We start from the raw sequence: 24657 nt of genomic DNA, 5'->3' as shown, positions 1-24657 counted from the left end.
ACTGGACCAGTATACCCACATATACCACATAAATAGAATCAACTAGACCAGTATGTCCACGTACACTATATAGATAAAGTGAACTGCGCTAGTATATCCATGTATACCATATAAATAAAGTCACTGGACCAGTATATTCGCGTGCACCGTACAAATATAAAGTCACTGGACCTGTATACCCGCGCAGACAATGTAAATAAAGTCAACTGGACCAGTATATCCATGTATACCATATAAATAAAGTCAACTGGACCAGTATATACACGTATACCATATAAAAAATCAACTGGACCAGTATGTCCATGTATACCATATAAAGTCAACTTGGCCAGTGTATCCATGCTTGATTAAGTGAGGCAAATAAACCAGTATTCTGTTGAGATCAACCGTGACTCCACAGACTAGTGATATCAGTTTAAAGTTGCATTTTCCCATAGTGATTTTAGTTTTTAACTTGTAGCTGAAATGTAGTAAAAATTCCATATGCATAGTTTTGCTTGTTTTGCTTCTTTAAGAAATTCCACTGTATTCACCAAATTAGAGTATATAAATGAACAGTAGTTTTTTTCTTACATTCCACTCACGTTAGAAAGAAGACTATTTATAGAAACGTTAAATCAAATTTTCAAAATAGTTTATTAACTTTATCATTGAAAATAATTCATATTTCACAATAGGTAAACCAGTAGAGGTTCCAGCGTTTTCTGGGCGTTCCTGGATGGAGCTGCAGAAACTTGAGGCCTACGTGAGGATGAACGTGGTTCTAGAATTTCTGACTCTTACCAATGATGGTATATTGCTTTACAATGGACAGAGTAAAGTTGAAACACGTGGAGACTTCGTGTCTATAGCTCTGAAGGATGGTTATGTGGAATTTAGGTAAAAAAAAATCTCTTGAATGGCATATATGTCATTGAAAATCTATATTATGAGAAATTTGGTAACCACAATTCTGTCTGATAGCACTCAGCGTGGTTAATACTGTTAAAACAATTGTTTGCATTGAAGTGAAATTTGCAGCAAGGTCTTCAAGCTCATGCCTGTTTTTATTCGTTAAAATAACCTATGGTCACTTGCTTTTAAAATCTCGCGTGCATTCTCCATAGTCCTTATAATTTGAACTTTTAGGATTCAAGATTAAAGGCGTCTAAACATATGATTCCAGATCTATCTTTTGTCACCCCCCAAGTCATTACCCAAGAAACCTTTTATTAATACCAATACAAAACAGTGACATAGAAATAAAATGCTATTTTTATGTGCCTTTCATTTTGAATAAAAAATGAACAAGTTAAGAGAAATGTAGAAAAACTATCTGCAGTCTCTGTTTTCAAAACTTCCCCAGTTTTCAGAGTTTCGACCCTAAAATGTCCAAAAACATGTCTTTAATTTCTCGTGAACCATTTTTAATCATTGTTCCTTTTTGATAAAATCTTTTAACTTAAGTAAAAAAATGGAAACAAAATACCCTTTGAAACCTGTGATATTTTCCATGTAACGCCTTCATTGTGAAGTAATACAGTAAAAAATGACAGGATTTTTGTTGCATTTGTTGAATATTCTGTTCATTTCAGTGGACAAAATATGTAACTGAATAAAAGAAATCGATGGGTAAGGAAAGTGTGTTGAATGGGGAGTCTTGTCGAAACAACTCCTACTTAAATTAGATGGCCAGACGATGACAAAGTCCTTTTAGGATGAAAAGTGTGATGTCCACACAAAGAACAGATATATGAACAGAACAGACTAATTTGGCTTACTTCCACGAATACCAACATGGCCAGCAATATCAAAACTGGACATCGAAATTGACCAGTAGTTTCTCAATGTCCAAGAGAACTGGGTGAGAGTTGTTGACATTAAGTAGTTCTAGGGCCTTCGAAAGCTACGCGAGTTACTACTTATTGGAAAATCAGTCTACTGTTTAGTTTCAACATGATCCAAATCAACCAAATTACCTGTAACTCAGCAATGATCGAAGAATCTTTTGATAAGGCTATGTAACAGCCCTTTTCCTACGTAAAATATTCAAACAATCAGCCCATAATTATTTAAGATCAGGGATTTAGAATTTTTAATATGGAAATATCTCTTGTACTTAACGAAATTGTAAAACAGAATAATGTACTTAATTTGGAACACCAAGACCATCAAAACAGAGACGTGCAACAAATCGTACCCCAGTTATGGCAGACAAAATGCAGCGTCTTGTGATAGGTGAAAATTCATGAACACAGAGATATACTAACTTTCCACGTGTTCCAGGTGAACACAGAGATATACTAACCTTCTACGTGTTCCAGGTGAACACAGAGATATACTAACCTTCCACGTGTTCCAGGTGAACACAGAGATATACTAACCTTCCACGTATTCCAGGTGAGCACAAAGATATACTAACCTTCCACGTATTCCAGGTAAAAGTATGCAACAAAATCAAGTAATATCTCCGTCTGGGAACGAGGCTAACAGGATATTAACTCACCAAGCTATAGTTACACCTTCCATTCAGTCTTCCTACACCTCATGCAGATGAAGGATAAAACAAGTATTCATGCTATTCCATGGAAGTTATATTGCCGAAGACAGCGCTAGGAAGCTGTTGTCTTTACGCTAGATGGATTATGGAAAGCAAGTAAGAAGGAAAGGGGTATTTTGGACTTAACAGCCGTGCGACAGAACCATTTGAAATGTTTTTTTTTTTTGTTATCATGCATAAAGCTACACAAAGGGCCTTCTTTTTTCTGTCCATCACGGGTATCGATACCCGGTTTTTAGCAGTATAAGTCTGCAGACATAGCACTGTGCCACTGGAGGATTTTTGAAATGGTAACTACACTATAGAACTATTGTCCAGATGCACGATCGTCAAGTAAAACATGACCAGATATGGTGACATGGATATTAACAACTTGGTTAGGCTTCCAACTATCTTTAACATAACAAACTCGATTCTCTGTAATATAATAATTATTACTTATTCGGATATACGTAATTTTTAATAACATGTCATCATTTAGGCAAACAACAGTTCACTCTCAGGATCCTCTGTTAATTATTAAGTGTATTAAATTTAATTGTTATATCAAATTAAAACTGTTTAAGCCTAGAAGTCCTTCTTGGTATCAAGTGTATGCATTGTTGTTATCAACTTCTGGTTAATCCGATGAATATTGTTGTAGTCATAGAGTGACCAGATGTCCTGGTTTTGCCGGAAGAGTCCCTTGTTGTTTTTGTTAATTCGTCCCAGTGTCCGTGACCTTTTCTCTGGACACACGAAATATCCCTGTTTTATGAACAAGACATCAAACTGTCAGTCACATCGAATTACAAATTGACGTTATAAGCCGACTTCGTTTGCTCATTGTTGTATAACGTACTCTCTCCAAACTGTAACGAACATTATTTCTCAGTGTAGTGAGGAGCTGTACAGGTTTAGTTTCCAATACTGTAGCATACCTATACCAGCTGTTTAACGTGTGACTATTACCAAAAATAAAAATGATGATGAAATTGTTTCCAAATCAACATCAATGTTAATGTATTTCGAAATAGTGTGGAACAGTTGAATAAGTTTAACGTAAATTGAATAAAAGCTATTTTATTTTCAAATTTGTAATAAACCGTTTTGAAGTTAGGGACAACTGGGATATTTCTATTTGTGGATCTCATCACCATATCTAAAAGATACCTTATCTGACATATCTAGATACGACTTAGGAAGTGGACCGGTTGCGTTACGCTCCGCTCAACGCTTACAGCCTGGCAAGTTTCACCGCGTGGTGGCGAAGCGCTACCTTCAGGAAGGAATTTTAACTGTCGAAGGGCAGGAAGCTGTCACTGGTAGGAGTGAAGGCACGCTAAAGTCTTTAGATCTGGATGAAAACTTGTACATAGGATACATTCCCACCAGTAGTAAAGTGTAAGGATTTCATATGTTGTCTTGAATTTTCACTGTCATAAACCCTGACATAAAAATGGAAGACTGTCAGCCGGTAGTAATTAATTAATTAATTAAGAATAAACGAAGAACTATTATAATATTTATAAAGTTCTTCAAAGGTTTAAAAATCAATCTACTTCACTAACTATTTTCCTTTTACATTTGAGTTTTGGTCTCCTAGATGTGACCTTCATTGTTCTTGTCAATAAAAGTTTAAAACTCAGTCATTATCCTGTTTTGATTTCCTAGGTGTGACCTTCATTGTTATTTTCAGTAATAGTTTGAACCCCAGCTATGTTAATGATCATGTTTTGTTGTCCCAGACGTGATATTCATTGTTATTGTCAGTAAGTTGGTAGATTTTCTTTACAGGATATATAGAAATGTAGGTGTCAGTATGGGTCTTGTGGGCTGTATCCGTCGGCTGCACATCGGGAGAAGAAATATTGATCTTCATTACCCTGGATCCAGAGACATTTTAATTGCTGCTCAAATTCGTGAGTAGAGACTAAAAAACGTGACGTTATTGCTGTGCATGTGTTAGTTTGTTCAGGTAGTGTAAAAAATGTTTACACAACGTTAAAAAAATTTCAACGTACAAACCACATCTGCGAAAGTTTACTGAGAACTTTCTCTTTTTTTTATTTAAAACTTGTTAATTGTCTGGATAAAATAGTGCAAAATGTCATAATATGTAGACAATAATGATGTATAAGCATTGGAAAGAGTTTTATTGGTGTTGGAACATACTATGTGTTTCAACAGAACATTGGTCTTGTGATGACGAGAAACCCGCTTGAAGTAAAAATGTATTCTCAAGACGGCTGGTATGGGTATTAACACTTTAATTAAAATAAAGTACAGAACAACGTTTTGACCTTCTTAGGTCATCTTCAGGTTAACAAAGAGCGTTAATACCCATACCAGCTGTGTTGAGAATACATTATAACATTGGTTTGTCTTTTCAAGGTAAAATCAATAGTGAGACGAGACAAAGCTTATATGTCGTTACAAAAGACATAGAGACTAAATGAGAAAGATCTTCGTGTTACAGATTTTGTAACGATATATAAACTGTGTATAACATACTGAAGAAGATAGACCAATGTTCCGTTGAAACGTGTACTATATTCTATCGTCAATAAAACTCTTTATTATGTTTATAAATCGTTGTGTGCCAACCTAGTATTATACTAAACAAACTTATTATTCAATAAAACTCTTTATTATGTTTATAAATCGTTGTGTGCCAACCTAGTATTATACTAAACAAACTTATTATTCAATAAAACTCTTTATTATGTTTATAAATCGTTGTGTGCCAACCTAGTATTATACTAAACAAACTTATTATTCAATAAAACTCTTTATTATGTTTATAAATCGTTGTGTGCCAACCTAGTATTATACTAAACAAACTTATTATTCAATAAAACTCTTTATTATGTTTATAAATCGTTGTGTGCCAACCTAGTATTATACTAAACAAACTTATTATTCAATAAAACTCTTTATTATGTTTATAAATCGTTGTGTGCCAACCTAGTATTATACTAAACAAACTTATTATTCAATAAAACTCTTTATTATGTTTATAAATCGTTGTGTGCCAACCTAGTATTATACTAAACAAACTTATTATTCAATAAAACTCTTTATTATGTTTATAAATCGTTGTGTGCCAACCTAGTATTATACTAAACAAACTTATTATTCCGAAAATTATTTAATTTTGAAGTCCAACTTGAGAGGAGGTCCATTTCAATATACCCTGTGATCGACATGTGTTATTGGGTTATAACAGTTTCTGAGAATGTCACTCCTCATCAGTAACCCTAAACACAAGTTAACTAGAAAGAGGTTTGATATCTATTATATTAATATGACGTGATTACTTACTCAAATAGCTTTCGTGTAAACTCACTTATACACGTCACAAGGCAGTATTTTCTTCTTATAAGCTTTGACTCATACGCCACGTTTATAATAATGTAATTGACACTTTGTTAATTAATTATACTTTAAGAATTGTCAAAACGTATCTTGATCGTACATACAAAATCTGGTTCGACAGTTCGGCATATTGATTTTAATATTAAGCCAGTAATACTGGGATGTTAGTTGTCATTTAGAATAGTAAGTTACTTCCTCCATATCTGTAGTTAAGTTTATTATCACCGTTTCATAAGCACTAATTAACACGTCTATAACAACATTGTAATTGTTTACTCAGGGCATTCCTGCATAGTTTCAGGTGGACACGAGACACGCTCAGTGCAAGTTCATAAGGAAAGCTTATATTACGCACCTGACGTTTCATAGCTAATATGGCGTCATTTTCAGTGGTAGATATATTCTACATTAATTCATTGTAGTCTGTTGTAAAACTTATCTATTTTACACGTGTCTTCTACACTGATTCACTGTAAACTGTTGTAATATTTTTTGTACACTAATTCGCTGTAAACTCTTGTCAAAATTCATTTCTATGCTGATGCACTGTAAACTGTTGTAAACATTTACTACACTAATTCACTGTAAACTATTGTAAACCCTATCTTTTCTACACGTGTCTTCTACACTGATTCACTATAAACTGTTGTAAAAACTCTTTTCTGCACTGATTTACTGTAAACTGTTGCAAAACCTATCTTTTGTACACATGTCCTGTACACTAATTCACTGTAAACTGCTGTAAAATCTATCTTTTGTACACGTGTCTTGCAAACTGACTCTCTGTAAACTGTTGTGAAATATCTTTTCTACATGTATCTTACAAACTCACTCTCCGTAAACTGTAAGCTGTAAAAGTAGCTTCTGTAGACCCGCTCACATGGATGATATTGTTTACAGAAAACTGTTCTGACAACCACTGTATGAGTATGCCATGTCAACACGGCGGCACCTGTACGGCTGGCAGTAAAGGTTACAAATGCACCTGTCTTCCCGGTTACAACGGTAAGAATAACCTGGCTACTGTCTAAAGTATACAACATCCTCTAAAGTATACAACAGCCTCTAATGTTCCCATCTTCCACCTTAACGTGTTTTCAGTGTTTAAACACATGTGACACATTTCATATATTTGTTGTTACTACTCAGTTAACACAACGAGTTTTATCTGGTTTTTGTTTATTGTGCTAAAAGGCCTAAGATTATCATAAACGCTGGTTAATTTGATGATTTCTGCTTATTTTATTCAAATTGTGATATGATTATTTTCAGTATATTCTGTTATGCCTATTACAACGTATATTGTTTTATTTGTATCTATTATAACTGTTACTCCGTTGGAAATATTCAACTCTGCAAGTATTTTTAAAACAATAAAATAATTAGATCGTAAGTGGTGTAACACATCGTGTACTTCGGTGTTTTACGTATAAAATTTTCTCTTGTGTAATTCGTTGGTTCATCTTCTTTTTTGCTGTGTGTTTTACAAAGTCAAGACTTGTGTTTACTATAAATGTTCACTCGTATAAATAAATAAAAAAATGCTATTTATTCAGCGTTCGCTGTCCAGTTATGTAAAATTCGTTCTTTCTTTTCTGACTTCTAAATTATCTCTTATAAAGTGATGTAGTGTTATTAAAATATTTTACAGGCGACCAATGTGAAGTTTCTCTCAACCCTTGCGCGAGCAACCCTTGTGCAGATGGCGCCACATGTGGTGTTTCACCTGAAGGAAATTATTCTTGTAAATGTCCCATTGGGCGGCGAGGCACACGTTGTGAAGAACGTGAGTACAAACACAACTATAGATATAGTACTGATAAATTATATTGTGAAGGAAAATTATACACTGAAAAATAAATACAAAATTGATTATAGAAAATCATGTCTGAATAATTCATTAGTGATATGAAATAATATTCGTTAATAAATACAATTTAATTGTTCACTACAAAGTCTCATTAAGATATTTATTATCATATTTTATGGTATTATGTTTATACTAGTATAGTTTAAAGACAGTGATATTTTGAGGAAACTACTGTTTATTATTTATCTTCTGGTATTATATCCGTACTAGTATAGTTTAAAGTTGGAGATATTTTGAGGAAACTACTGTTTATTATGTATCTTCTGGTATTATATCCGTACTAGTATAGTTTAAAGTTGGAGATATTTTGAGTAAACTACTGTTTATTATGTATCTTCTGGTATTATATCCGTACTAGTATAGTTTAAAGTTGGAGATATTTTGAGGAAACTACTGTTTATTATGTATCTTCTGGTATTATATCCGTACTAGTATAGTTTAAAGTTGGAGATATTTTGAGGAAACTACTGTTTATTATGTATCTTCTGGTATTATATCCGTACTAGTATAGTTTAAAGTTGGAGATATTTTGAGGAAACTACTGTTTATTATGTATCTTCTGGTATTATATCCATACTAGTATAGTTTAAAGTTGGAGATATTTTGAGTAAACTACTGTTTATTATGTATCTTCTGGTATTATATCCGTACTAGTATAGTTTAAAGTTGGAGATATTTTGAGTAAACTACTGTTTATTATGTATCTTCTGGTATTATATCCATACTAGTATAGTTTAAAGACAGTGATATTTTGAGGAAACTACTGTTTATTATGTATCTTCTGGTATTATATCCGTACTAGTATAGTTTAAAGTTGGAGATATTTTGAGTAAACTACTGTTTATTATGTATCTTCTGATATTATATCCGTACTAGGTATTATATCCGTTTACTAGTATAGTTTAAAGTTGGAGATATTTTGAAAACTACTGTTTATTATGTATCTTCTGGTATTATATCCGTACTACTATAGTAAGGATACTTTTAAAGACAGGAAATACTGTTTATTATGTATCTCCTGGTATTATATCCGTACTAGTATAGTTTAAACTTAAGGATACTTTTAGGAAATTATTTTCACGACTATTCACAGTTTATTCTATTTTGTATATTACAACTACTATTTATTGTTTCTTCTATTATATTCAATACAATAACCATTTATTGTTTCTTCTATTATATTCCATACAATAACTATTTATAGTTTATTCAATCTCTTTGACTGGTTATTCACTTTTTATTCTGTGTTGCTCATTACAACGATTATTTCCAGCTTATTATTCTTACTACATAATAATTAATAATTATTTGATTTATTACATCATTGTTGGGGATATTGTTTTTCTTGTTACATTGTAGTTATTGTTTAATTTTTATTGCAATCTCATCATTAAAGCTATTGTGTAATTCTTCTTGTTACATCATTGTTTACTTATTACATTATTTTACTTTGTTTCAGTTCATAAGGAGTTGAACCCAGTGGTTGTTCCACAGTTTGATGGTGATGCCTTCCTTGTATTGCAAACTTTACCAAACGTTGGACTATCTTTCACAATTGAAATATGGTTCTTGGCTAACGAACCAAATGGTATGCTGTTATATAATGGTCAGGATAGTCCTTTAGGAGGTGACTTCATATCATTAAATCTAGCAGATGGATTTGTTCAACTTAAGTTTGATCTAGGAAGTGGAGCTTCTACGATGTCGTAAGTTTATTTCTGTGTATGATAAAACTGCTGTAATTAATTTTCCATTATCTATGTAACATCTTCTAACTTACATATGGTTGTCTTTTTTTTTTTTTTGTTTATGCTGCAGTGGAAAAGTAAACATCACGTAAGTATTTCCTTGACATAATATCATTTTATTAACTTGTTGACAGTACAATAGAGGGTGTAAAGAATAACAAATTAAGTTAAATGTTTCACAACTACGACTTTTATTAATTTCTTACAGTGGTGTATATGTATAATAGTGTATAACACCCATTAAGCTCTAAAGTGAAATATATACGTAATATATTCTTCAAAAAAAGAAACGCAAAAGGGATATTTTTGTTATTTTAAAGAGAAATATATGTAATAACGTTACAAGCTCAGAGTATGTGATGTTACACGTGTTAAGGCACTGATTGTCAGACCAAAATGACAATAAAAGTTGTGCACTTTGAAAACGGAGAAAAACATCGGATTTTTCGCCGAAACGCATTCGTGTCCAATAAATTTGTTTGACAGATCTGCATGCTCTGCAAGTGCAACATGTGCAAAATCCCTATAAAACTGACGGGTTCTCGGTTTCCATAGCTCAGTGTTAAGCCACCGACACGCAATACAGTTACGCCAAGACTGACTGAAGCAAAACGCAACAATGCCATTGGTCGCTTGGAAGCAGGCGAATCTCGATCAGATGTTGCCAGAGCTGTAAATGTCCACCAAAGCACCATCACAAGGCTATGGAATCGTCACCAACAACATGGATCAACTCGTGACCGTCCACAATCTGGCAGACCTCGTGTGACGACGCCCGCACAAGATCGCTACATCTGGTTACGTCACCTTCGTGATAGGACCACCACTGCGACGTCTACTGCCTCAACCATACCAGGGCTGCGTAGGATTTCCGATCAAACCGTACGCAACCGCCGACGAGATTCTTAGGCCCCATGTGCAACCCATCATGGTGAACGTCAACGACGTTTTTCAACATGACAACGCCCGTCCTCACACAGCCCGACTCACCACTGTCTTCTTAAGACACCACAACATCAACGTTCTTCCCTGGCCCTCCAGATCACCAGATTTAAACCCCATCGAACATCTTTGGGACGAGTTGGACCGACGTCTGCGACGGCGACAACCTCAACCGCAGACTCTACCTCAGCTTGCAGCAGCTTTGCAGGCTGAGTGGACAGCCATTCCACAGGATGTGATTCGTCATCTCATCCCTTCCATGGGCAGGAGATGCCAAGCAGTTATTGATGCTCACGGGGGGCATACTCGTTACTGACGTTGAGTGACGTTAAACTTCACCTAGTGAGCGTGTACTTCGCCTTTGCAGACTTTGGATGTTCAGCAGTGAATGTGCAAAGTTTCACACATGTCATACAGAACTACCCGGAATAAACTGGTTAACAATATGTCTCAAATTTTGCCTTTTGCGTTTCTTTTTTTGAAGAGTATATCATATTTTATCTTAAAATGTTAGAGAATGGCTTAGAATTATTGGAAATTCAATTTTAGGCTCAATTCACTTTTATAGGTGCAAGATGAATGTACTACGTGTTTATTTCAAGCAATTAAAATAGAAAGTTAGAATATTGTTAGCTTGTGGCCACTGTACTAGATACATTAGGTGTCATTTTCTTCTATTACAAATGACATTAACACTTATTTAAATTGAAATTAAAAGCTAAATGGTAGGTAAGTTTACTGTCTTCTCCTATACAGTTCACCTTATCCAGTGACTTTAGGAGAGTGGCACTCGGTAAAAGTGACCAGACAGCGAAGACGGGGATCGATCCAAGTGGATGGTGGAGTGGAGGTGCAAGGTGAATCAAGGGTGAGAAACCTTCAATCTGCTTAGTTTTTATATATGGTAGCACAAAAAACTGAATACTAAATGTAAAGAAAAATAGAGCACACTCTGGCTTCAAATAATGAATCAAGTTTAGACTTCATGTATAGATACTGATGTCCACATATTGAGTTCATGTATAAATACTTAGATCCAAGTTTATAATTCATGTATACATACCTATGGCCAAGTTTAGACTTCATGTATCCATACTGAATGCCACTTTGGATGTTAGTATTCTAATGAAACCAACAGAGAAGTATCCATTTAAACTGTGCAAAGTTGCATGTCAAATAGTAATGTCAGTGAAGAAGCATTTTTATTTGTCTGTACTTATTGGACTGTTTCTATGCTTATTGGACTTTATCTATACTTATTGAACCTGATCTATGTTTATTGGACTTTATCTATACTTATTGAACCTTATCTATGTTTATTGGACTTTATCTATACTTATTGAACCTTATCTATGTTTATTGGACTTTATCTATACTTATTGAACCTTAACTATGTTTATTGGACTTTATAGACTTATCTACTTTATCTACACTTATTAGACTTTGTCTATTTTTATTAGACTTTATCTATACTTATTGGACTTTATGCTTACTGGACATTTATACTTTTTGGACTTTATTTATGCTTATTGAACATTTATACTTATTGGACTTTATCTATACGTACTGGACTTCCATACTGTAGTATTTATGAAGTATTTTACAAGCAATACGTAACACATATTCAAATTTTTAGGAATAATAATAATAATCCCTGATGGACTAATGGTGATCTTAAATTAACTTAAAATGCAAATTTATAATCAATAACTTCTGAATATTTGTACGTTTGTCTTTTATAAATTATATGCAGAACTACAGAAAGGTTGTCTGCGAATAACCGTCTCTAATTTTGAACTGTTAGACCAGAAGAAAGGCAGTTAGTCGACAGCACCATCCGCAAATTCTGAGACTAGTATTATCTGATTGAATATAATAGTAAAATGTGGCTATGGCTCTTATAGAACGAAATGCGTTTTGGCGGCAACGGGTTGTGAACCATGAATTATCACATTCAAAAATTGAACCATACTAATCGCTACGCTCTTTTTTGATTGAACTGTGATGAAATATAATTTTATAATTTTAGGTTTTCTTGAAATGTTTTATCTAAGTACATACATATAATTAATTCGTCATATAAATGTTGTTACTTCATTGTATGCATATTTCCAATAATATCTGACGCGGTCCACCTATTTTATTGGGTTGAGGAATAATTCGTGAACGTTTTTCAAGTTAAAAAATATATTCATAAATGAAACGCTTTCGCAAAATATTTCATGTCATTTGGTAGATAATTTTTTGCTCTAATAGATGGTGTGTTTGATTTTCATATGTCTTTAATATTTGCTTTCATTTTCAGCTCATTAAATGGAATGTCAAGTGAACAAAATCGAGCATTTTCGACACCATCTGCTTTTCGCATTTAATTTCTTGCAATTTCGTTTAAAACAATGCATACTATATACCTAGGTATTACATGAAATAAAATATCATAATAAATGTTTTGGGTGTAATGTGTTCATGCATTGAAGTATTGTATAGTCTTGCATGTAATGCTTGAATGAAATTATTTAAAAACGCTCACGAATTATTCCTCAACCTAATAGAACATTAAGGCATATATATATATAATATTCTTCGTTAATGAAGTGAAACAAAATAAAATGATATGTTTTTATTTTGAATAACTTATTCCACTCTTTCTCCCTCTGTAAAGACTTACTTCAATTAACGATAGTTTTTTGGATTAAACCCCGGGTTTGAACCCCAGATTATTCTCCGTTGCTACTCTTACAGTATTATATTTAGGCTAAGTGAGGGAAAAGAAAGAAACCTAATCCATTCGGATAAAGCTCTAAATGTAGCCCAAAAGATGCCTATTTGTAATGTTTCTAGTTTTCTCAAAGTGATCACAAGTAATAAGTTTATGGAAAAAAAGATGGGTAAAGAGAGATATATGGTATCATTTCTTCCATCGGGCCCGTGATTGGATCCTATTTGACAAGTTTTCGAATCCCCTGTTGAGGTCTTGAAAAGTCAGAAAAGGTAACCATGATCGATATACTGAAACGCCAACAATTTCTGCGCCCAGGAGCACGAGATTGAATCTTTTAAGCACTTAGTGATACCTCCGGTAGAGAGAAATACGAAACTAACTCAAACGGTTTCAAGTCGTGGTCTATATATCCATTGCCCAGACTGGGATCTGTAAATCCAGTGCTATAGATTTATATATGGAATTAAACGGGAGTGTTCCGAGAATATACTATCCAGCCACTTTCTCTAAATAGGAGTCTAAATTGAACAGATGAAGACTGGAAAGATGCATGAGGTAAAAGAGTGGATCACAGCTACATCGGAATATCTGCTGTGTCCAACATAAGGAATCTAATACCTGATTTTAGCTTTGTACACCCCGAAACTTACCACTGTCCTAGCGGGGAATAGATTTTTGTTTGTTTGGGAATTTCGCACAAAGCTACTTGAGGGCTATCTGTGCTAGCCGTCCCTAATTTAGCAGTGTAAGACTAGAGGGAAGGCAGCTAGTCATCACCACCCACCGCCAACTCTTGGGCTACTCTTTCACCAACGAATAGTGGGATTGACCGACACATTATACACCCCCACGGCTGGTAGGGCGAGCATGTTTAGCGCGACGCGGGCCCGAACCCGCAACCCTCGGATTCCGAGTCGCACGCCTTACGCGCTAGGCCATGCCGAGCCCTAGGGGGATAGATGAAAAAGATATTAACTTAGCTGGATTTAGAACTTCAATAAACCTGTGCAGGCTATATGCAGCACTTTCTTACCTTCTGTAAAATCGTGGCATTCTTCTCCACCAAGACTATTTGTGGTATTTTCTTACTTTCTGTAAAACCGTGGTATTTTTCTCCACCAAGACTATTTGTGGTATTTATTTTCTTTCTATAAAACCGTAGTATCTTTCTCCACCAAGACTATTTGTGATATTTATTTTATTTCTGTAAAACTGTGGTATCTTTCTCCACCAAGACTACTTGTGATATTTTCTTACTTTCTGTAAAACCGTGGTATCTTTCTCCACCAAGACTATTTGTGATATTTATTTTATTTCTGTAAAACTGTGGTATATTTCTCCACCAAGACTACTTGTGATATTTATTTTATTTCTGTAAAACCGTGGTATCGTTTTCCATCAAGACGATCTGTGGTATTTTCATACCTTCTGTAAAACCGTGGTATTTTTCTCCATGAAGACTATTTGTGGTATTTTCTTACTTTCTGTAAAACCGTGGTATCTTTCTCCACCAAGACTATTTGTGGTATTTATTTTATTTCTGTAAAACCGTGGTATCTTTCTCCACTAAGACTATTTGTGATATTTATTTTCTTTCTGTAAAACCGTGGTATCTTTCTCCACCAAGACTATTTGTGATATTTATTTTATTTCTCTAAAACCGTGGTATCTTTCTCCATGAAGACTATTTGTGGTATTTATTTTCTTTCTGTAAAACCGTGGTATCTTTCTCCACCAAGACTATTTGTGATATTTATTTATTTTTTGTAAAACCGTGGTATCTTTCTCCACCAAGACTATTTGTGGTATTTATTTTCTTTCTGTAAAACCGTGATATCTTTCTCCACCAAGACTATTTGTGGTATTTATTTTCTTTCTGTAAAACCGTGGTATCTTTCTCCACCAAGACTATTTGTGATATTTATTTTCTTTCTGTAAAACCGTGGTATCTTTCTCCACCAAGACTATTTGTGAGATTTTCTTACTTTCTGTAAAACCGTGGTATCTTTCTCCACCAAGACTATTTGTGATATTTATTTTCTTTCTGTAAAACCGTGGTATCTTTCTCCACCAAGACTATTTGTGATATTTATTTATTTTTTATAAAACCGTGGTATCTTTCTCCACCAAGACTATTTGTGGAATTTATTTTCTTTCTGTAAAACCGTGGTATCTTTCTCCACCAAGACTATTTGTGATATTTATTTTCTTTCTGTAAAACCGTGGTATCTTTCTCCACCAAGACTATTTGTGATATTTTCTTACTTTCTGTAAAACCGTGGTATCTTTCTCCACCAAGACTATTTGTGATATTTATTTTCTTTCTGTAAAACCGTGGTATCTTTCTCCACCAAGACTATTTGTGGTATTTATTTTCTTTCTGTAAAACCGTGGTATCTTTCTCCACCAAGACTATTTGTGGTATTTATTTTCTTTCTGTAAAACCGTGGTATCTTTCTCCACCAAGACTATTTGTGATATTTATTTTCTTTCTGTAAAACCGTGGTATCTTTCTCCACCAAGACTATTTGTGGTATTTATTTTACTTTCTGTAAAACCGTGGTATCTTTCTCCACCAAGACTATTTGTGATATTTATTTTCTTTCTGTAAAACCGTGGTATCTTTCTCCACCAAGACTATTTGTGGTATTTATTTTCTTTCTGTAAAACCGTGGTATCTTTCTCCACCAAGACTATTTGTGATATTTATTTTCTTTCTGTAAAACCGTGGTATCTTTCTCCACCAAGACTATTTGTGGTATTTATTTTATTTCTGTAAAACCGTGGTATCTTTCTCCACCAAGACTATTTGTGATATTTATTTTATTTCTGTAAAACCGTGGTATCTTTCTCCACCAAGACTATTTGTGGTATTTATTTTCTTTCTGTAAAACCGTGGTATCTTTCTCCACCAAGACTATTTGTGGTATTTATTTTCTTTCTGTAAAACCGTGGTATCTTTCTCCACCAAGACTATTTGTGATATTTATTTTCTTTCTGTAAAACCGTGGTATCTTTCTCCACCAAGACTATTTGTGATATTTATTTTATTTCTGTAAAACCGTGGTATCTTTCTCCACCAAGACTATTTGTGGTATTTATTTTCTTTCTGTAAAACCGTGATATCTTTCTCCACCAAGACTATTTGTGGTATTTATTTTCTTTCTGTAAAACCGTGGTATCTTTCTCCACCAAGACTATTTGTGATATTTTCTTACTTTCTGTAAAACCGTGGTATCTTTCTCCACCAAGACTATTTGTGATATTTATTTTATTTCTGTAAAACCGTGGTATCTTTCTCCACCAAGACTATTTGTGATATTTATTTTATTTCTGTAAAACTGTGGTATCTTTCTCCACCAAGACTATTTGTGATATTTATTTTATTTCTGTAAAACCGTGGTATCTTTCTCCACCAAGACTATTTGTGGTATTTTCTTACCTTCTGTAAAACCGTGATATCTTTCTCCACCAAGACTTTTTGTGGTATTTATTTTCTTTATGTAAAACCGTGGTATCTTTCTCTACCAAGACTATTTGTGGTATTTATTTTATTTATGTAAAACCGTGGTATCTTTATCCACCAAGACTACTTGTGATATTTATTTTCTTTCTGTAAAACCGTGGTATCTTTCTCCTCCAAGACTATTTGTGATATTTTCTTACTTTCTGTAAAACCGTGGTATCTTTCTCCACCAAGACTATTTGTGATATTTATTTTCTTTCTGTAAAACCGTGGTATCTTTCTCCACCAAGACTATTTGTGATATTTTCTTACTTTCTGTAAAACCGTGGTATCTTTCTCCACCAAGACTATTTGTGGTATTTATTTTCTTTCTGTAAAACCGTGGTATCTTTCTCCACCAAGACTATTTGTGATATTTATTTTCTTTCTGTAAAACCGTGGTATCTTTCTCCACCAAGACTATTTGTGGTATTTATTTTCTTTCTGTAAAACCGTGGTATCTTTCTCCACCAAGACTATTTGTGATATTTATTTTCTTTCTGTAAAACCGTGGTATCTTTCTCCACCAAGACTATTTGTGATATTTATTTTATTTCTGTAAAACCGTGGTATCTTTCTCCACCAAGACTATTTGTGATATTTATTTTACCTTCTGTAAAACCGTGGTATCTTTCTCCACCAAGACTATTTGTGGTATTTATTTTCTTTCTGTAAAACCGTGGTATCTTTCTCCACCAAGACTATTTGTGGTATTTATTTTATTTCTGTAAAACCGTGGTATCTTTCTCCACCAAGACTATTTGTGATATTTATTTTCTTTCTGTAAAACCGTGGTATCTTTCTCCATGAAGACTATTTGTGATATTTTCTTTTCTTTCTGTAAAACCGTGGTATCTTTCTCCACCAAGACTATTTGTGATATTTATTTTCTTTCTGTAAAACCGTGGTATCTTTCTCCACCAAGACTATTTGTGATATTTATTTTATTTCTGTAAAACCGTGGTATCTTTCTCCACCAAGACTATTTGTGGTATTTATTTTATTTCTGTAAAACCGTGGTATCTTTCTCCACCAAGACTATTTGTGATATTTATTTTATTTCTGTAAAACCGTGGTATCTTTCTCCACCAAGACTATTTGTGATATTTTCTTTCTTTCTGTAAAACCGTGGTATCTTTCTCCACCAAGACTATTTGTGGTATTTTTTTCTTTCTGTAAAACCGTGGTATCTTTCTCCACCAAGACTATTTGTGGTATTTATTTTATTTCTGTAAAACCGTGGTATCTTTCTCCACCAAGACTATTTGTGATATTTATTTTCTTTCTGTAAAACCGTGGTATCTTTCTCCACCAAGACTATTTGTGATATTTATTTTCTTTCTGTAAAACCGTGGTATCTTTCTCCACCAAGACTATTTGTGATATTTATTTTCTTTCTGTAAAACCGTGGTATCTTTCTCCACCAAGACTATTTGTGATATTTATTTTCTTTCTGTAAAACCGTGGTATCTTTCTCCAACAAGACTATTTGTGATATTTATTTTATTTCTGTAAAACCGTGGTATCTTTCTCCACCAAGACTATTTGTGATATTTATTTTACTTTCTGTAAAACCGTGGTATCTTTCTCCACCAAGACTATTTGTGATATTTATTTTACTTTCTGTAAAACCGTGGTATCTTTCTCCACCAAGACTATTTGTGATATTTATTTTATTTCTGTAAAACCGTGGTATCTTTCTCCACCAAGACTATTTGTGATATTTATTTTCTTTCTGTAAAACCGTGGTATCTTTCTCCACCAAGACTATTTGTGATATTTATTTTACTTTCTGTAAAACCGTGGTATCTTTCTCCACCAAGACTATTTGTGATATTTATTTTCTTTCTGTAAAACCGTGGTATCTTTCTCCACCAAGACTATTTGTGGTATTTATTTTCTTTCTGTAAAACCGTGGTATCTTTCTCCACCAAGACTATTTGTGATATTTATTTTCTTTCTGTAAAACCGTGGTATCTTTCTCCACCAAGACTATTTGTGATATTTATTTTACTTTCTGTAAAACCGTGGTATCTTTCTCCACCAAGACTATTTGTGGTATTTATTTTATCTTTCTGTAAAACCGTGGTATCTTTCTCCACCAAGACTATTTGTGATATTTATTTTCTTTCTGTAAAACCGTGGTATCTTTCTCCACCAAGACTATTTGTGATATTTATTTTACTTTCTGTAAAACCGTGGTATCTTTCTCCACCAAGACTATTTGTGATATTTATTTATTTCTGTAAAACCGTGGTATCTTTCTCCACCAAGACTATTTGTGATATTTATTTTCTTTCTGTAAAACCGTGGTATCTTTCTCCACCAAGACTATTTGTGGTATTTATTTTACTTTCTGTAAAGCCGTGGTATCTTTCTCCACCAAGACTATTTGTGGTATTTATTTTATTTCTGTAAAACCGTGGTATCTTTCTCCACCAAGACTATTTGTGATATTTATTTTATTTCTGTAAAACCGTGGTATCTTTCTCCACCAAGACTATTTGTGATATTTATTTTCTTTCTGTAAAACCGTGGTATCTTTCTCCACCAAGACTATTTGTGGTATTTATTTTCTTTCTGTAAAACCGTGGTATCTTTCTCCACCAAGACTATTTGTGGTATTTATTTTCTTTCTGTAAAACCGTGGTATCTTTCTCCACCAAGACTATTTGTGATATTTATTTTATTTCTGTAAAACCGTGGTATCTTTCTCCACCAAGACTATTTGTGATATTTATTTTCTTTCTGTAAAACCGTGGTATCTTTCTCCACCAAGACTATTTGTGGTATTTATTTTCTTTCTGTAAAACCGTGGTATCTTTCTCCACCAAGACTATTTGTGATATTTATTTTATTTCTGTAAAACCGTGGTATCTTTCTCCACCAAGACTATTTGTGATATTTATTTTCTTTCTGTAAAACCGTGGTATCTTTCTCCACCAAGACTATTTGTGATATTTATTTTATTTCTGTAAAACCGTGGTATCTTTCTCCACCAAGACTATTTGTGATATTTTCTTTTTTTCTGTAAAACCGTGGTATCTTTCTCCACCAAGACTATTTGTGGTATTTATTTTTCTGTAAAACTGTAAAACCGTGGTATCTTTCTCCACCAAGACTATTTGTGGTATTTATTTTCTTTCTGTAAAACCGTGGTATCTTTCTCCACCAAGACTATTTGTGATATTTATTTTCTTTTCTGTAAAACCGTGGTATCTTTCTCCACCAAGACTATTTGTGATATTTATTTTATTTCTGTAAAACCGTGGTATCTTTCTCCACCAAGACTATTTGTGATATTTATTTTCTTTCTGTAAAACCGTGGTATCTTTCTCCACCAAGACTATTTGTGATATTTTCTTTCTTTCTGTAAAACCGTGGTATCTTTCTCCACCAAGACTATTTGTGATATTTATTTTCTTTCTTTAAAACCGTGGTATCTTTCTCCACCAAGACTATTTGTGGTATTTATTTTCTTTCTGTAAAACCGTGGTATCTTTCTCCACCAAGACTATTTGTGATATTTATTTTCTTTCTGTAAAACCGTGGTATCTTTCTCCACCAAGACTATTTGTGATATTTATTTTCTTTCTGTAAAACCGTGGTATCTTTCTCCACCAAGACTATTTGTGATATTTATTTTCTTTCTGTAAAACCGTGGTATCTTTCTCCACCAAGACTATTTGTGATATTTATTTTATTTCTGTAAAACCGTTATCTGTAAAACTATTTGGTATCTTTCTCCACCAAAACTATTTGTGGACTATTTATATTTATTTTTCTGTAAAACCGTGGTATCTTTCTCCACCAAGACTATTTGTGGTATTTATTTTCTTTCTGTAAAACCGTGGTATCTTTCTCCACCAAGACTATTTGTGGTATTTTCTTTTATTTCTGTAAAACCGTGGTATCTTTCTCCACCAAGACTATTTGTGATATTTATTTTCTTTCTGTAAAACCGTGGTATCTTTCTCCACCAAGACTATTTGTGATATTTATTTTATTTCTGTAAAACCGTGGTATCTTTCTCCAACAAGACTATTTGTGATATTTATTTTATTTCTGTAAAACCGTGGTATCTTTCTCCACCAATACTATTTGTGATATTTTTTTACTTTTTGTAAAGCCGTGGTATCTTTCTCCACCAAGACTATTTGTGGTATTTATTTTACTTTCTGTAAAACCGTGGTATCTTTCTCCACCAAGACTATTTGTGATATTTATTTTCTTTCTGTAAAACCGTGGTATCTTTCTCCACCAAGACTATTTGTGGTATTTTTTTCTTTCTGTAAAACCGTGGTATCTTTCTCCACCAAGACTATTTGTGGTATTTATTTTCTTTCTGTAAAACCGTGGTATCTTTCTCCACCAAGACTATTTGTGATATTTATTTTCTTTCTGTAAAACCGTGGTATCTTTCTCCACCAAGACTATTTGTGATATTTATTTTCTTTCTGTAAAACCGTGGTATCTTTCTCCACCAAGACTATTTGTGATATTTATTTTCTTTCTGTAAAACCGTGGTATCTTTCTCCACCAAGACTATTTGTGATATTTATTTTTACTTTCTGTAAAACCGTGGTATCTTTCTCCACCAAGACTATTTGTGATATTTATTTTCTTTCTGTAAAACCGTGGTATCTTTCTCCACCAAGACTATTTGTGATATTTATTTTCTTTAAAACTGTAAAACCGTGGTATTTTTTCTCCACCAAGACTATTTGTGGTATTTATTTTCTTTCTGTAAAACCGTGGTATCTTTCTCCACCAAGACTATTTGTGATATTTATTTTCTTTCTGTAAAACCGTGGTATCTTTCTCCACCAAGACTAAGATTTTATTTCTGTAAAACCGTGGTATCTTTCTCCACCAAGACTATTTGTGATATTTATTTTCTTTCTGTAAAACCGTGGTATCTTTCTCCACCAAGACTATTTGTGGTATTTATTTTCTTTTTCTGTAAAACCGTGGTATCTTTCTCCACCAAGACTATTTGTGATATTTATTTTCTTTCTGTAAAACCGTGGTATCTTTCTCCACCAAGACTATTTGTGATATTTATTTTCTTTCTGTAAAACCGTGGTATCTTTCTCCACCAAGACTATTTGTGATATTTATTTTCTTTCTGTAAAACCGTGGTATCTTTCTCCACCAAGACTATTTGTGATATTTATTTTCTTTCTGTAAAACCGTGGTATCTTTCTCCACCAAGACTATTTGTGATATTTATTTTATTTCTGTAAAACCGTGGTATCTTTCTCCACCAAGACTATTTGTGGTATTTATTTTACTTTCTGTAAAACCGTGGTATTCTTTCTCCACCAAGACTATTTGTGACTATTTATTTTCTTTTTCTGTAAAACCGTGGTATCTTTCTCCACCAAGACTATTTGTGATATTTATTTTCTTTCTGTAAAACCGTGGTATCTTTCTCCACCAAGACTATTTGTGATATTTATTTTCTTTCTGTAAAACCGTGGTATCTTTCTCCACCAAGACTATTTGTGATATTTATTTTCTTTCTGTAAACCCGTGGTATCTTTCTCCACCAAGACTATTTGTGGTATTTATTTTCTTTCTGTAAAACCGTGGTATCTTTCTCCACCAAGACTATTTGTGGTATTTATTTTCTTTCTATAAAACCGTGGTATCTTTCTCCACCAAGACTATTTGTGATATTTATTTTATTTCTGTAAAACCGTGGTATCTTTCTCCACCAAGACTATTTGTGATATTTATTTTCTTTCTGTAAAACCGTGGTATCTTTCTCCACCAAGACTATTTGTGGTATTTATTTTATTTCTGTAAAACCGTGGTATCTTTCTCCACCAAGACTATTTGTGATATTTATTTTACTTTCTGTAAAACCGTGGTATCTTTCTCCACCAAGACTATTTGTGATATTTATTTTCTTTCTGTAAAACCGTGGTATCTTTCTCCACCAAGACTATTTGTGATATTTATTTTCTTTCTGTAAAACCGTGGTATCTTTCTCCACCAAGACTATTTGTGGTATTTATTTTCTTTCTGTAAAACCGTGGTTCTTTCTCCACCAAGACTTTTGTGTAAAAAAACCGTGGTATCTTTCTCCACCAAGACTATTTGTGATATTTATTTTCTTTCTGTAAAACCGTGGTATCTTTCTCCACCAAGACTATTTGTGATATTTATTTTCTTTCTGTAAAACCGTGGTATCTTTCTCCACCAAGACTATTTGTGATATTTATTTTCTTTCTGTAAAACCGTGGTATCTTTCTCCACCAAGACTATTTGTGATATTTATTTTCTTTCTGTAAAACCGTGGTATCTTTCTCCACCAAGACTATTTGTGGTATTTATTTTCTTTCTGTAAAACCGTGGTATCTTTCTCCACCAAGACTATTTGTGATATTTATTTTCTTTCTGTAAAACCGTGGTATCTTTCTCCACCAAGACTATTTGTGATATTTATTTTCTTTCTGTAAAACCGTGGTATCTTTCTCCACCAAGACTATTTGTGATATTTATTTTATTTCTGTAAAACCGTGGTATCTTTCTCCACCAAGACTATTTGTGATATTTATTTTACTTTCTGTAAAACCGTGGTATCTTTCTCCACCAAGACTATTTGTGGTATTTATTTTCTTTCTGTAAAACCGTGGTATCTTTCTCCACCAAGACTATTTGTGATATTTATTTTCTTTCTGTAAAACCGTGGTATCTTTCTCCACCAAGACTATTTGTGATATTTATTTTCTTTCTGTAAAACCGTGGTATCTTTCTCCACCAAGACTATTTGTGATATTTATTTTCTTTCTGTAAAACCGTGGTATCTTTCTCCACCAAGACTATTTGTGATATTTTTTTACTTCTGTAAAACCGTGGTATCTTTCTCCACCAAGACTATTTGTGATATTTATTTTATTTCTGTAAAACCGTGGTATCTTTCTCCACCAAGACTATTTGTGATATTTATTTTCTTTCTGTAAAACCGTGGTATCTTTCTCCACCAAGACTATTTGTGGTATTTATTTTCTTTCTGTAAAACCGTGGTATCTTTCTCCACCAAGACTATTTGTGATATTTATTTTTTTCTTTCTGTAAAACCGTGGTATCTTTCTCCACCAAGACTATTTGTGATATTTATTTTATTTCTGTAAAACCGTGGTATCTTTCTCCACCAAGACTATTTGTGATATTTATTTTCTTTCTGTAAAACCGTGGTATCTTTCTCCACCAAGACTATTTGTGGTATTTATTTTCTTTCTGTAAAACCGTGGTATCTTTCTCCACCAAGACTATTTGTGATATTTATTTTCTTTCTGTAAAACCGTGGTATCTTTCTCCACCAAGACTATTTGTGTAAAACCGTGGTATTTATTTTGTGATTTTATTTTATTTTCTGTAAAACCGTGGTATCTTTCTCCACCAAGACTATTTGTGATATTTATTTTCTTTCTGTAAAACCGTGGTATCTTTCTCCACCAAGACTATTTGTGGTATTTATTTTATTTCTGTAAAACCGTGGTATCTTTCTCCACCAAGACTATTTGTGATATTTATTTTCTTTCTGTAAAACCGTGGTATCTTTCTCCACCAAGACTATTTGTGATATTTATTTTACTTTCTGTAAAACCGTGGTATCTTTCTCCACCAAGACTATTTGTGATATTTATTTTCTTTCTGTAAAACCGTGGTATCTTTCTCCACCAAGACTATTTGTGATATTTATTTTCTTTCTGTAAAACCGTGGTATCTTTCTCCACCAAGACTATTTGTGGTATTTATTTTCTTTCTGTAAAACCGTGGTATCTTTCTCCACCAAGACTATTTGTGATATTTATTTTCTTTCTGTAAAACCGTGGTATCTTTCTCCACCAAGACTATTTGTGGTATTTATTTTCTTTCTGTAAAACCGTGGTATCTTTCTCCACCAAGACTATTTGTGATATTTATTTTATTTCTGTAAAACTGTGGTATCTTTCTCCACCA

The 24657-nt window shown here is 33.3% G+C and overlaps 1 protein-coding gene across 1 annotated transcript in view; it reads left to right on the top strand.

The window, feature by feature from the left end:
• Nucleotides 1–24657, top strand: part of LOC143236334 (agrin-like) — a 398571-nt gene that overhangs the window by 334450 nt on the left and 39464 nt on the right. The window contains 7 exon segments of the mRNA XM_076474633.1: nucleotides 678–879; nucleotides 3710–3922; nucleotides 4316–4440; nucleotides 6797–6901; nucleotides 7548–7682; nucleotides 9226–9472; nucleotides 11213–11324. Coding sequence (XP_076330748.1) covers nucleotides 678–879; nucleotides 3710–3922; nucleotides 4316–4440; nucleotides 6797–6901; nucleotides 7548–7682; nucleotides 9226–9472; nucleotides 11213–11324 — 1139 coding nt within the window.

Source organism: Tachypleus tridentatus, chromosome 1 (genome assembly GCF_004210375.1).
Source record: "Tachypleus tridentatus isolate NWPU-2018 chromosome 1, ASM421037v1, whole genome shotgun sequence".
Classification (NCBI taxonomy): Eukaryota; Metazoa; Arthropoda; class Merostomata; order Xiphosura; family Limulidae; genus Tachypleus; species Tachypleus tridentatus.
This window is presented reverse-complemented; position numbering and strand designations above follow the sequence as displayed.